This window comes from Sarcophilus harrisii, chromosome 3 (assembly GCF_902635505.1).
Source record: "Sarcophilus harrisii chromosome 3, mSarHar1.11, whole genome shotgun sequence".
In the NCBI taxonomy this organism is placed as follows: Eukaryota; Metazoa; Chordata; class Mammalia; order Dasyuromorphia; family Dasyuridae; genus Sarcophilus; species Sarcophilus harrisii.
In genome coordinates, this window is record NC_045428.1 from 518,595,521 (window position 1) to 518,609,938 (window position 14,418).

General features: G+C 32.0%; 1 protein-coding gene across 4 annotated transcripts in view; it reads left to right on the forward strand.

Annotated features, from left to right (window-relative positions):
* The window catches only part of LRCH1 (leucine rich repeats and calponin homology domain containing 1), a 231,477-nt gene that overhangs the window by 154,615 nt on the left and 62,444 nt on the right, over positions 1 to 14,418 (forward strand). For all 4 annotated transcript variants that reach the window (XM_031961917.1, XM_031961919.1, XM_031961918.1 and 1 more), the window contains exons 4-7: positions 6,298 to 6,403; positions 10,933 to 11,069; positions 12,120 to 12,247; positions 12,906 to 12,969. In XM_031961917.1, the coding sequence (XP_031817777.1) occupies positions 6,298 to 6,403; positions 10,933 to 11,069; positions 12,120 to 12,247; positions 12,906 to 12,969 (435 nt within the window). The remainder of the gene's footprint in view (positions 1 to 6,297; positions 6,404 to 10,932; positions 11,070 to 12,119; positions 12,248 to 12,905; positions 12,970 to 14,418) is intronic.

The following is a 14,418-nucleotide window of genomic DNA, read 5'->3' on the forward strand; positions in this document are numbered from 1 at the left end:
AAAGGAAAACTACATTCTGATTACAGGAAACACAGATAAGAAATTGTTTTCAGTACTTAACATATATTCACCCACTGGCATAACTTTGAAATAATTAGAGGAATAATTAAATGAATTAATAAAAATTATAGGTTTTATGCCTTCTATTAACTAAATGAATGAATAAATTAAAGGAAACAGACCATAAAAATATAATGTGAGACCTCAATTTACCCCTATCAGCCCTAGATAAATCTAACTAAAATTTTAATCTAATCTAAAAACTTGATGTTTGATTTGATATGTATTGGTTTTTTGAGAATCCCTTCCAATTCTGAGATTTTGGAAATTCAACATCTTTACTTAGTATACCAAGAAAGATGAAATAGTTGCTATTGCTGGTGCAGAAAGAAAGGTGGGGAAGCCAATTGTTTTGTCTGTTTATAAATTACTCATACTTTTGACCACAAGAGAGAAATTGTAGGAGTCACCGTAGAAGTGGAAATTTATCATTGGGCGTTTTTTGTCTTAAAACGCTGCCATAACTACACTATTCTTGGTGATAGAAGGCTATTGAAGAATATGTTTGCTCATGTATCTTTGCTGACATGAACCAATCCAACCCCAAATTTTGCATGATCACATAGGACTTACACATTTCTGCCCACAAATTGACAATTATATATGTATATGTATTTGTCTATATAATTTGGCATATATAAATATGTGTAGGTAATATATGTGTGTATACACACACACACACACACACACACACACACACACACACATGTTTATATTTTATTTCTTGAAGGTCCAAGAAAGAGTTGAAAGAATTAGAATTAATCAAGTATCTTGGTATTCCAAAAGTGTTGTTAAACTACAATACTGCTGTACTTATCTCACTTTTGGAATGGATATGAATGTCCAGTATTCTCAATTTAAAATCTCTCTGTCTGTCTGTCTCTTTCTCTCTTCGCCTCTATCTCTATTTTCCCCCCCTTCCCCCTCCTTCCTTTTTTGTCCCTTCTCCTCTTCTCTCTGCCTCCCTCTGTTGCATTCTTCCCTCATCCTTCTTTCCTTATATAATAGTCAAAGTTGAAGTTGCAGAATTTCAACCAACTTACCACCAGTCCAAAGGTTGTGTTTCTTCCTGTTTGGTTGTTGGTTTTTTGATCTATTGCCTGTAGCCATACTCAGAAGTGCAAGTAAAATGGATGCTGTTCTCAGCGTTATTATCATCAGCTATTTCTTGCTGCTTCCACAGCAATTGCTTTCCTGACTTCCTTTAATGTGGTAAAAAGATAAGGTGGCAGTTAAAGTAATTCTTTGGTAAAGAGCTATTATCATACTTCCTTTTAAATATTTCCTAGATAAATTCCTTAAATCATCGAATTTCCATAGAAGAATTGGAAAACCATGTCCAAGACTGTTAGAATATACTGTATAAGTTTAAGCTATAATTACCTTATTATTAGCTATAGTGTTGGAGAATGCTTTGCAATTGAAAAGACCAGAATGTACCATATTTTTAATACTTGCAGACTTGAGTGTGAAAATTTTTAAAGCTGTAGTTTAATTTTATTCATTTATGATATTTCTTGGCATTCGTAGTGTTCTGGGTTTTTGTTTTTCTTACTTTCCTTTTAAGTAATAGCTTTGGCTAAGTAACATCACATCATTGTAATTCTTATGTATCATTATGAGTAATAGATTTGGACTTCTGGAATTTAAGAAAGGATTCTGTTAGTGTTTATAATGACAAAGTGAAAATACCATTTAAAATTGAAAATATTGGACATTCATATCCATTCCAAAAGTGAGTTAAGTACAGCAGTGTGCTGGTTTAACAACCACTTCACTGGGGGAAGATGCATAGTCATATGTACATAATTCTTAGGTTTAATTTGCATTATTAGCATTGTCTCCATTATTTTCTTAAACCTAGATAATAAGAAAACAACAAATCAACCCTGATTGGTAGTATTTGCCAAATTCCAATGGGTAAATTCTCCCACTGAAAATTTAACAATTGGTTGGCGAGACAGTTTGTACTGATTCCAGCATAGACCTAGATAAATATTACTTTACTTTAATTTTTAGTTTTTAAACTTGCCTTGAAGTCTGCTAAAGAAAAGTGGGACATTTTAGCTTGAATTTGGATAGACTAATTCTAAAAATAGTTGAGGAGTAGTTGTTTTCATATTTTCTGTGCTGAGTTCTTAAGCCTGACAATATTTAGATTTTTATTGACTGATTCCATTTTTAATTTCTAACTAATTAAACATACTTTCTTTAAGTGAAATTATTTTTATCACAAAATGCAGTTATGTATAGGTTACTCTTTAGAAATAAGAGAGACTCATAGAAAGTTTAGAAATATAACACTGAATTGGCATCTACAAAACTGTTAATACATTTTGGAAATATTCTTAATTTAAATATGTTAGGTTGGACAGCTTTTTCTCATTATTATGTCAAGACAGGAAGTAACTGAACAATTCTGAGTATCATTAACAAATCTGACCTTCACTAAATATCCTTCAAAGTTTGAATGGACAACTGAACTATGTGTTTCTAATTGTCTGCAGACGTCCTGTAAATCAGAAGGAAAAACTCACTTTCCTTGTGTAAATTGCTGGAGTTTTTTAAATTAATAAATTTCTAAGAATAATTGGTGAAAATAAATAAATAAATTCTTCCTCATTTGTAAATTACATATTTCTACCTGGACATTTTTGTTTTTTAAGGTAATTTATTGATTTAGAATCTATACTTGTTGATAAATATAGTATAATTTAAAGTATTCTGCTTATCATTTTCTGCTAAAATATTTATCAATCAATTGTCAGTTGTGCTCTAAAGTAGGGTAAAATTAGATATCTCTAGAGAGCTTATTCCTAGTAATGTGCTGTTTAAATAATTCAATTATTTTATTCTCACATTTTTAAATGATCAGAAGCCTATTGCATTGTTCACTACTGAAATTTTTTTTGAGGCAATTGGGATTAAGTGACTTACCCAGGGTCACACAGATAGGAAGTATTAAGTGTCTGAGATCACATTTGAATTCAGGTCCTCCTGACTTTAGTGCTGGTTCTCTAGCTACTGCACTATCTAGCTACTTCTTTTTATGTTTTTTTTTTTTTAAACAAGCCTCTTCTATTAATTATAAAAAGCTGCCATAAATATGACCTGATTTTAAAATGTATCTGATTTCTTTCACCTGAGAGAGTAATATTTTAAAAGGTCAAATATATCATGGAAACTTCTTTAAAAACAAGAAGTCAGTCAGTTAGCACTTATGAATTATTTACTATGTGCCAGGAATTTTGTTAAAGGCTAAGATACAAAGAAATTTAAGTCACCCCTCCATTCCTTATAGTTGTCTAGTAAGTAATTAATATATTATGCTGATTTCAGTATCTTTGGCATAAGATTATACACATATACATATACACATACATATACACATATATACAAATGTTCCTCATTCCAAAGGTATGGGGATTACCTAAAACTACTTCTTTCTTTCTCTTTCGATAAATATACCTATTTAAAAGATTAACAACAGTTGGGCAAGGCTTCCGTATACCTTGCTTCTTTAGAAATCTTTGTTAAAAAAAAGATATTAAAATGATCTTTACATTAGTTATTTTACATTATAATAATTTGCCAAATGATTTGTAAAGATGATGGCTTAATTTCTACTTTTCAAATGAAAAAACACATTCAAAAATCAATTTTTCCGTGTCAAAGTAAAAAGACTTAAACAACCATGCTATGTCAGCAATTTCTAATTAAATTATATGTAATCTAAGATTATATTAGATTTTCCTGTGGCCATCCATAGGTTTACTCAACTCTAAATTCACACAGATTACTGAATTCATTGTGGAGTAAATTGAATGGCAAATGTACCTCTTTTGACTGCAAACACTCCCTGCTATTTAGCTAAGAATTTGTTTATTTATTCATTTTGCATCAAGCTGACTGACCAGGAGGGTTTAAAAACACGGTTTAAAATTAAAACATTTAATTGAGACTAAAATAATTAAAGAAAAGAAAAAAACACTTTCAGAAAACATACTTCAGGATTTAGTAATATGTGGAGAAAGTTCTTCTGGAATTCATTCTCGAGGGAGAGACTATAGCAAATGGCTCTTGTATGTTTAGCACTGAAGGTTGAAAAGACACAATTTTTCAGTGTCTGAATATGTGGAGGTGTGTCCCTATGGCAATATTACATATCTTTCCTCCCCCCATACTGTGGTTTTTCCTCCATCTTTCTAACCCCATTTCCACTGACTGCAGCCTGGAACCACTCATCCCTAAATCCTTTTCTTCTATCCTTCCTTTATTTCAAGTCTGTACAGTCTTGGTTGGAGATGGAGAGATGTTAATTCTTTGATAACAAGGCTAGTAGCGTTTCCTGTCTTCTCCATTGGCTTATTTCCCTCTCATCTCCAGGTTCAAAAGATCCTGTCCTGTTCTTCACTTAGAGCCCAGCCCCTAACTTTGATAAATCCCAGAAGTCAGAAGACTTGAATTTTAGATTAATCTCTAGCATGTAGGTAAACATCCTTGAAAAATTAGGAAGTTGGATAGAAATGATCTTTAATATCCTTGCAAGCTATACATTATATATTGAAATGGCTACTTTGAGTCCATTAGTAGTTTTCCTCCAAAATGTAATTTTCAATCTTTAATACATAAATTGATTTTTATAACCATGTACCTACCATGTATTAATTATCATGTTCATATTTTCTAAACTTAGAAAAGAGGAATATATAAAGAAAAACACAAAACACTATATGTGTGTATGTGTATGTGTGTGCATTCACAATCATTAAACGGTACTTAAATATATTTGTGCTTATTAATTATAGTACATCAAATGTTATTTCTGGAAAGAATTAAAGCAGGTAAAATTGTTTGAAATAAGCTTTCACTCTTGATGTAAAGTGGTTTTTAGATACTGATACCTTATAATGCCTTTGAGGTGAGAGGGTTTTGGGGGAGGTGAGATGGAATGGTCAAGTATTTGCTTGAGTGAATGATGAATTTTAGGATAATTAAGTTGTGTCTTGCTGCAACTTCACCCAAAATACACAACAGCACCTTTGTCTTGGAAACAAATCATGTTGGTGAAGATGTATGAGCATTGTATCCTAGCTTACACAGAACTGTACAACATATTGATTAGTGACTATACAGTGGGATCCCAGACTTAAAATAATACCCAAATATAAATTATTCACAGAGAATGAATAGGGATTGAATTATTCATCATAATCCTCCTTATTAAAAGAAAGGTTCTTGGTGGACAGAGTTTGAATAGAGAGAAGGAAAGGAGAGGAAGGATAGAAACCCTCTTTCTCTATTGCCTGGAAATATAACCAAATCTCGCATATCCTTTAAAAATTTTTTGCAAGATTATGTAGTTTTTTGCATGCTCTAATCTTATGGTTCTCCTCTGTCAGCCATACTCTTTTGAAAAAAGCTGTCTACATTTGATGATTTCACATCTCTCTTCTGAACCCTTTAGTCTGCCTTCCTACTTAATCACTCAACTGAAAATGCTTTCTCCAAAGTTACAAATGAATTCTTCATTACCAAATTTAATGTTTTCTCAATTCCCTACCCCCACTCCCCACTTTATGAACCTCCCTGTAATATTTGGCACCAAGAATCAATCTCTCTTTGCAGGAAATGCCTCTTTTTGAAAGTTTCACTGTCAGTTCTTTTCTTTCCTGTCTGGCCACTTCATTTATTTGTTACCCCCTAACTTTGGATATACATCAAAACTTAGAATCTAGCCACATCTTTGCTTTTTTATCTTTTTTACTCATTACTCTCTTCTACCAACTCTCCAGAGCAGCCATACTGAAGTTCTTGCCATTCTACATAGGTGACACTCCATCTCTCATTTCCATCCTTTCATCTTCAGTTCCTCATACCTTGAATGCATTCCCTTATCGATATCTCTTGGAACTTTTGGTTTTCTTTACACTTAGCTCAAGATCACATTCTGACCTAAGACCTTTTCTGGTCAAAATTACCTTGTATGTATTTTATATATTTCTATATGTTTGTTTGTTGTCTCCCATAATAGAATGTAATTTCCTTGAGAGCAGGTAGTTATATCCCCAGTACTTTGCATGAAGCCTGATGAAAAGTAGGTGCTTAGAAAGTGCTTGTTGATTGCTTTATTAATTGAAGGATATTTATAATTTACCTCTTTGATTATATTAAATTCCTTCAAGGAATTCTAACTTGGAAAAATAATACATGAATTTCCTGTTGCTTTTGCCACAGGATGTCAGCTGCAATGAAATCACAGCTCTGCCACAGCAGATAGGACAACTTAAATCTTTAAGAGAACTGAACATCAGAAGAAATTACCTTAAAGTTTTGCCACCAGGTAAGAAAGTAAGTTAAGCTCAACTAACAGAAGAAAGAACAAAACAGAATATTCTTAGTTTTTTATGTGTTTAATTTTTCAAGTGGATTACTTTAGGATTTTTAAAAATTTTAAATTAGATCAACATAGGACTTAAACATCTAATAACAAGAAAATTTGATTCAGGTTATAGATTCAAGATACAAGTATAATTTAGCAACAACAAAACTGAATTATAAGACTTAGAAAAATGTTAACACTATGTGTAGAGGTTAAGTTATTTTGTCAACATGGAGTTTATATGAGAACCCACTAGTTTCAGGGGTATGCTTCTTAGGAAAGGAGTAGTCAATTATGGGGGAAAATGAGACTAAGGATTTCTGGATTTATACTGGAAGCAGCTGTCTTTTTTTTTTTTTTTTTTTAACCATTGGTTGTAATGACAGCTGCCTCCAACAGTATTGCTTCTGCAGCTTTAGGGCAACTGCATCACACTGATCATGGGAAGCATTTGAGTGTCATAGAAAGAATGTTGGATTTGAAGTCACTGAGCCTCAATTTTCTTATCTAAGGAAATAATACTTTTGGACCAAAAGTCTTTGGACAAGACCTTTCTAGGTCTTGGTCTTTGACCCATAATCCAGTGAAGTCTGAGAGCTGGGATTTAAATCCAGATAGAAATTCTCTGGGTGTTATCAAACTATGGGGTATATAACTTGAAAGTAGGGAATGAATTCAAAGTATTAACTTTTTTTCATGTTTAAATCTTAACTCAAAAAAAAAAATCTAGTTAATTCTTCTTTTATCATTCTTCTAAGTTTCTTTAATGATTTTTCTTTTCCTAAAAGATATATTGTGAGTAGCTATATTTTTTACTGTATTTTCTCCACAAAGATTTTTTGGTATACTTGAAGCTGAAATGTTTAAATTTACAGTGAAATTTCCTGAATATCAAGTTTTTGAAGAAATCAGTTAACAAAAGAGCATTAATAATTCTCTTGGACAATAAATTTATATTTATTATATTTGCTTAGGCATTTTTAGTCCTATCCCCTCATATTTTGAGAAGAAAAATGTTATATCAATTTACCCCTGTTGGGGTTTTGTATTGATATTTAATTTTTGTTTTAAAAACACATCTGTTCTGAGAATATACTTTGCCCTTTCTAGGACTTGCCACAGACTCCCTTATGCATTATTTTTCTCTATTTGTTTCTTTTGTTTCCTCAATAGAGAGAATAGAGAACTGTCATCCTTTTTTCTCCATTTCTATGTCCTTCCCATACTGTAGGGATACTTAAGTAGTGAGCTAGGACTATAGCAATAGCCTCATCCTTATTTTTTTAAAAGCATCAGGTGCTTAAATTGCCCAACAGCTGAAATTTGAAAGGAAAATCCTAAAAGGATTTTTCATTCATTGGAAATTTATCTCTCTTTTCTCCCTACCTGCTTCCTGAATCTCTCACATACACACAGCTTTTCTTAAAGCATTATTTATTCTAAGCAAGAAATTGCAGGTCTTGATTCCTTTGTAAATTTAGGGATCAACAGGCTGGACTTAAGTTCTGATATGGCAAATTTATAGATCCAAGTTTATAGTATATACATGAAAGTAGTCAGGAAATACATAGATAGCTCATGGTTATGTCTCTAGTTCAAGGAAAATTATCTTAATAATGGACTAGGGATTAAGATTCCAGCTTTTTACCAGGCAAGGTCACTCTCCCCTGACTTGTCCTTCCATAAGAAAGGGATACAAGGAAATGTACAGGACAAGTTCAACAACAAATGTTTATGAGGAATAAATTACATCAGTCACATGCAGTGTTTAACAGAATAAAAAGACATGGTTAGAAATGGATGCTTGACATACTTAGCAGAATTAAGTAGGGGAAAAGGAATAAGGACAGTTGCCTATTCCTCTATGTTTTATTTTTCTTCAACCATCTGAGAGTATCCCAAATTGGGAAAAAAAAAAAAAAAAAAAAACCCGATAAAATGAATCTTTCTAAATACCACTCTAGCTTTCTTCTGTCCAGCCTCCCAGGAAGCTTAGGTTGAAGAAGATAACTACTGAGTGTTTCCTTTCAAATTTTAACTAAATTGTTTTTGTGTGTAAATTTTATGTAACTCAAATTGTCCACTTTATCTTCTGTGGTCCTCTCTATCCTTTGGGTATAGATTCTTCCTCTGTTCACAAATCTTTTTTTTTTCCCTGAGGCAATTGTGATTAAGTGACTTGCCCAGGATCACACAGTTGTCTATTCACAAATCTTATAGCTATTTCATCTGCAATGTACTTGTCTTGATGTGGTTCACAGGGAAGATAAACATCTCTAGTGTTTCCTCCCTGAAGTGTTGTTGAAGAGGGACTTTAAATTAACCCTGACTGCCTCAGTGGCTTTATCAGTCACACAGTCTTCCTGACTCCAGACTCTGACTGAACAAATTATTGCAAATACAGTGGAATATTATTGATCCAAATCTACTTCCTTTGATGGCAGGAATTAAAGTTACTCTTCAATAATACTTCAGGGAGGAAATATAGAGATGTCTATCTTCCCTGTGAACCACATCAAGACAGCTACATTATAGAAGAAATAAATATAAGATTTGTGAATAGAGGAAGAGCCCAGACCAAAACAAGAGATATAGGGAATCACAGAAAACAAAGTGGACAATTTGAGTTACATAAAATTTAAAAGATTTTGTACACACATACACACAATGCTGGTACTCGAATATTTTTTAATCACTTTTTTTCTTACAGTATTATTTGTTTAGCAGCTTTCAATGACTCCATTGTTCTTACCATGTCAAGTTCAGATTTCTCTGCCTCACATTAAGATCCTTCATAAGCTTGCCCATGCTTTATAACCAACATTTTATCCCACTACTAATTTAACACACATATTTTGCTATGGTAAAGGTAGTTTTTTCATTAGCCTTAACTCCTATATACTCAACTCAGTTGCCTCTCTCTTCTAATTGGAGGGCTGGAAGACACTAACTCAAATTTTCCATTTAGCTCTTCGATTCATACTATTTGTTTTGGTTGGTTTTTAACTCCATGAAACATCATGGGGGTTTTGTTTGCTATTTTCCACCATTAGATTGTAAGTTCCTTGAGGGTAAGGACTCTATTTTATATCCTGAGTAACTGACACAAAGTAGGTGCTTAATAAATATTTACTGATCATTGATTATTATGAAGTCCTCTGCGACTATCTTTTTATCCTAATTGATCTTCATCTTCCTTGCATTCATATATAGTTTTAAATCACAAATCTGCACTTAATTATATCTTATGTTGTTTGCTACTATTTTACTATTTTGTATCTTGTCACTCTCAAATAGCTGAGACGATTAATTATGTAAATAGGAACTTTTTAAGGCTTTGATAACAAATTCCTTAATTTTGTTATTTTGTTACTAATTTAATATAAAAAGATCTCTGAAATATCTTCCTAATTTCATTAATTCTCAGGTCAAAAACTGTACATGTCAGTTACACATCTCATTTTCACTTCCTTGTCATGCAATAGTAATGATTTGATTTAGTTACATGAGTGGAAGTTGTGACATATAAACACTTCCCAACTTCACCTGCTATAACTCTTAGATATTTGACATTGTTCAGCCATCTTCTTTCTTATAGGAAATACATTTGATTTTGTTCTTAGCAGCTGTCGATGTTGGTAGTGCAGTTGGCTTGAATACTTGAAATTACTGAGTGTTTACTATGCCATTGAGTGGGAATTATAAGCTAAATATAAGGTTATATTTGTTTTTTTAGCCATAGAAGGATTTCTGAGAAGTATAAAGAGAAAACCTCAATCAAAATTGCATGGAGTTAAAAGGGAGAGAGAGGGAGTTTAAAAATTATGAATTATACATTATGAAAAAATGTATTTTATTACTTTTTAATGCTATATATTATCACAAACTAATTGTCAACTATATTGCCAGTAATGGCCCTTCCAAGTCCAATTTAATTGATAGAGAAGATTTGCCTTTAATTAGTAAATGTTTATATGCGACTCTATTTGCTTAAACATTGAAATAAAAATAGTCCTCTTGATTTCTTGCTTATGTGATATTATTGCTGAGCAAACCCTTTAAAAAATTTTAATACTAGCTTTTTATTTTCAAAATACATGTAAAGATAGTTTTCAGCATTCACCCTTGCAAAATCTTGTGTTCCAGATTTTTCTCCCTCTCTTCCTCTCCCCTAGACAGCAAGTAATCCAATATAATTTAAACATGAGCAAACCCTTTTTATTTTGGTAGTGCAGAGGAAAGTTACAGTCCATTGCATGTCCATGTATCACATTTTTAAATTAGTAGATTCTAAGATAATGAGGCTTCTACTTTATATATATTGTGTTCACACATGCCACAGGTTTTGTGTACAATCTACTTTGAAAAGAAACTTTAAAGTTTTGGTTATGTTGTGAAATCATTTTTTCTTCTCCAAAGTCAAGCATTTTTAATGTTTTAATCATATAATTCTTTTGTTGATGTTTCTTTTTTTGTTTGTTTGTTTTTAGAACTTGTAGATCTTCCCTTGGTAAAATTTGATTTTTCCTGCAATAAAGTGCTCGTGATTCCAATTTGTTTTAGAGAGATGAAGCAGCTTCAAGTGTTACTACTTGAGAACAATCCCCTCCAGTCCCCTCCAGCACAGGTGAGATGGCTTGTCTGTGGGGTTGAGAGTAAAGGGTTTGGAGTGAGGGGGAATGGTTTTGTGACCATCATTCTTTGCCAAGCTAGTTTTTCAGTTGTTTGGCCAATAAAGTCATTCCCATACTTTTTTCTTAGTATTTATCTTATAAAAACCTGTTTCTTATTTTCCATGAGCTACATATAAGCTTTTTTATTTTATTTTATTCTTTATTTTAGCTTTTTATATTGTATGGGTAATTTTTCAATATTGACCCTTGCAAAATCTTCTGTTCCAACTTTTCTCCTCCTTCCCCACACTTTCTCCCCTAGATGGCAGGTAGTCCCATAAATCTTAAATATGTTAAAGTATATGTTAAATACAATATTACAAATAAGCTTTTAAGCAGCTTTCTGAAAAATAGGTAGTTAGCTGATTCAACATAATGGAACATGGAACTGGAAGAGAAGGTAGACATCATCTCCTCCAAATCCTACAAGAGTAAGTGGAGAGATAAAAAGTCACTGGGGGTAGGGAAATAGTAACAGAGCCTTGTGCAAACCTAGTTCCTTGGACTTATGTTGGGTAAAGTCCAAAAGATATTAAACAGTATAAAAGCTGTCCATTTACCTTCAGATAAGTAACTAAGAAAACAAATGTAATCTGATATTTTTAAGGGGACTCTATACCTTATTAAGATATTTTTTTCCCAAATCTTCAGTATTTTTTGAATTATTTTAACAACCTTTCAAATAATTGTTGAGCCTCTTTTTAGCTAGACATATCAAGTTGCTATTTCCTTTTACATTTACATATAGTTTTTATAGTGCTACTTTTTTGGAGTTTGCAAATCAGCATGAGAAAGTTCAGAAGTTATTGTCGTTTCTCTAGAAATATTTTGTGGGGACAGCATCATGCAATTTGAATAGGTTTTCCAGGTTCACAATTGGAGTCCATATTGTTGTAGTATTTAGCATAAAATGTATATATAAATACCTGGTTCCAAAAACTGAAATATCTGAATGTTTCTTCCCAGTTTTTCAAATAAAAGTTTGTTAATTAATTTCTTAATAGATTTGTACAAAGGGCAAAGTGCACATATTCAAGTATCTGAGCATACAAGCCTGTCAGATTAAATCAACAGACTCACTTTATCTTCATACTATGGAGAGGCCAAATCTACAACAGCATGTGGAAGAGAGGTGAGTCCAACAGAATTTAATCCTTTGTTCATTTCTCTATTGAGAGGTACAGAGATGTTGTTCCCAACTTTGAGAGTTCCATGCAAGTTATTCTCTTCACTCAGACAGTTTTCATTTCTAATTTTGAAGATTCAGTAGTTTGGGAAGTATGACATAGAGGGGTGATGAAATAGTGAGAGCATTTTGGAGGTCACTAGAGGTCTGTGCTAAGATCTACAATATAAATATGTCCATAGTGTGTTTTTAAGATAGATTCACTGTATTAAGCTATACTGAGACTAATACTATAGTAGAAATCCCTAAAACTCTCACTATAAAAGAACTGGCATGCCATTTGATTTTTTTTTTTCACATCAGCCCCAATAAAAATTTTTTACCCCAATTCCATTTAGTTCTGTCCAATGTGTCAAGCTCCAACCACAGAAGGACAGTATCTTAATATTTGTATCTCTCTTGGGACCAAACACATGCTTTATAAATAGTATAGTTACTGTGTTTTAACTGTTTATTCAATTGAATGGAATTTTAGTTCCTGAGTAATTTCTTAAAAGATAACATATCTAAAGTAAAATCATAATTACATTCAAAGTTGATTTATTTTGACATGTATTTTGTGGTGTGTTTTATTTCAATTCAATACTGATGACATCTATCCCAGCAAGAAAGATTCTGATTCAGGAGTCGGAAGTGATAATGGAGATAAGCGTTTATCAGCCACTGAGGTAATTCAGTTAACCTCTGATTTGGGGGTATTATAATTTACTCCTCAGTATATTTTGCTCATATATTTTCCTTTATGTGTATCAATGTGTTATTTCCTTGATCTTAGGGTGAACTTTTTAAGGACAGAGACCATAACTTCTATTTTTCTACATTCCCTTCATATAGTGTCCAGTATATTGCCCTATACATAGTGATAAAACAATGAGCTAGCATCTATTACCTGCTTACTATATACTAAGCATTGTGCTGCTAAATAACTGTTGATATTTGACACAAAAAAGGTATATCAAAACTTAAGGAGTTAAGAAATGCATGATAAGTTAGTGTGTGTGTATTTCATGAAATGAAACATTGCAGTTTACTCAGAAGAAAAGAATTTTAAATAATTGTGAATTGAGGACAAAACTTGATTTTCTGTGATTTGAGGATTGGATTCCTTTAAAATATAATGATAAAATATCATTTTTAACACAAATTAAGTGATATTAATATTGGTGTTTCCTCTGGTGGTTATGAAATAACCTTCCATTTATTATCTCATTTATGGTATGTTAGCTTCTGGAAAAGTTGAAAAATATGATTTTGCTGCTATCAAATTTCTCGGTTTTTTAAAATTTCAAGTGAATCTGCTTCAATGAACTATTTGTATTATATTTATATTCAAACAATTTAAAATGACTTTTTAAAAAAAATTGTTCATTCTCTAGTCTTTATTTTCAGCAATACTGTGTGCAAAGGAAAATGCCTATCTTTAGTGTGACAAACCTGAAGTTTAGCAGTTCATATGAATAAGGTTTTAATAATAATTTACAATTACATAGCATTTTAGGTTTTGCTTTTTAAAATACCTGCTCTAAGTGTGTGTGTGTGTGTGTGTGTGTGTGTGTGTGTATACATATATATGTACTGTTTTTCCTGTTCTTTCTTATTCTCTAATTCTACCAAACTGTAAGTTTGTCTTCTATATTTTTGTCTCGCATCTCTATTTGACATGAATTTTTATTCTCAAATTTTTGCTAATTCTTTTTCATGTTTTTCCCAATAAGAAACTGGCCTTATAACTTGAATTGATCGTTTGTAAGTCATTCTTTTATAAGGTAACTGTAGAGCTATTGTTTTAGTCCAACTCTCTAACTCTTGGTGTTTTTTAAGGTTGTCATTTGTTTAGAAAAGCATTTTTGAGTGGTACATAGTGCATTGTCATAGAACACTGAGTACTTCATAAACATTGTTTGCTGATATCAACTGCATCCTTTACTACATACATGGACTTTAAAGGGATACCTGGGATAGTAGTCCAGTTTTTTAAAAGGACCTGTAATAATGGCATTCCTCCTTATTGGTTGCACAACTTTTTTAAACTTTCTAAACCCATTTAAAAAGACATTTTAAAATAGCTTCTTCCTTTTTACTCAGAACTAATGTTATCTGATCTAATTTGAATTCCT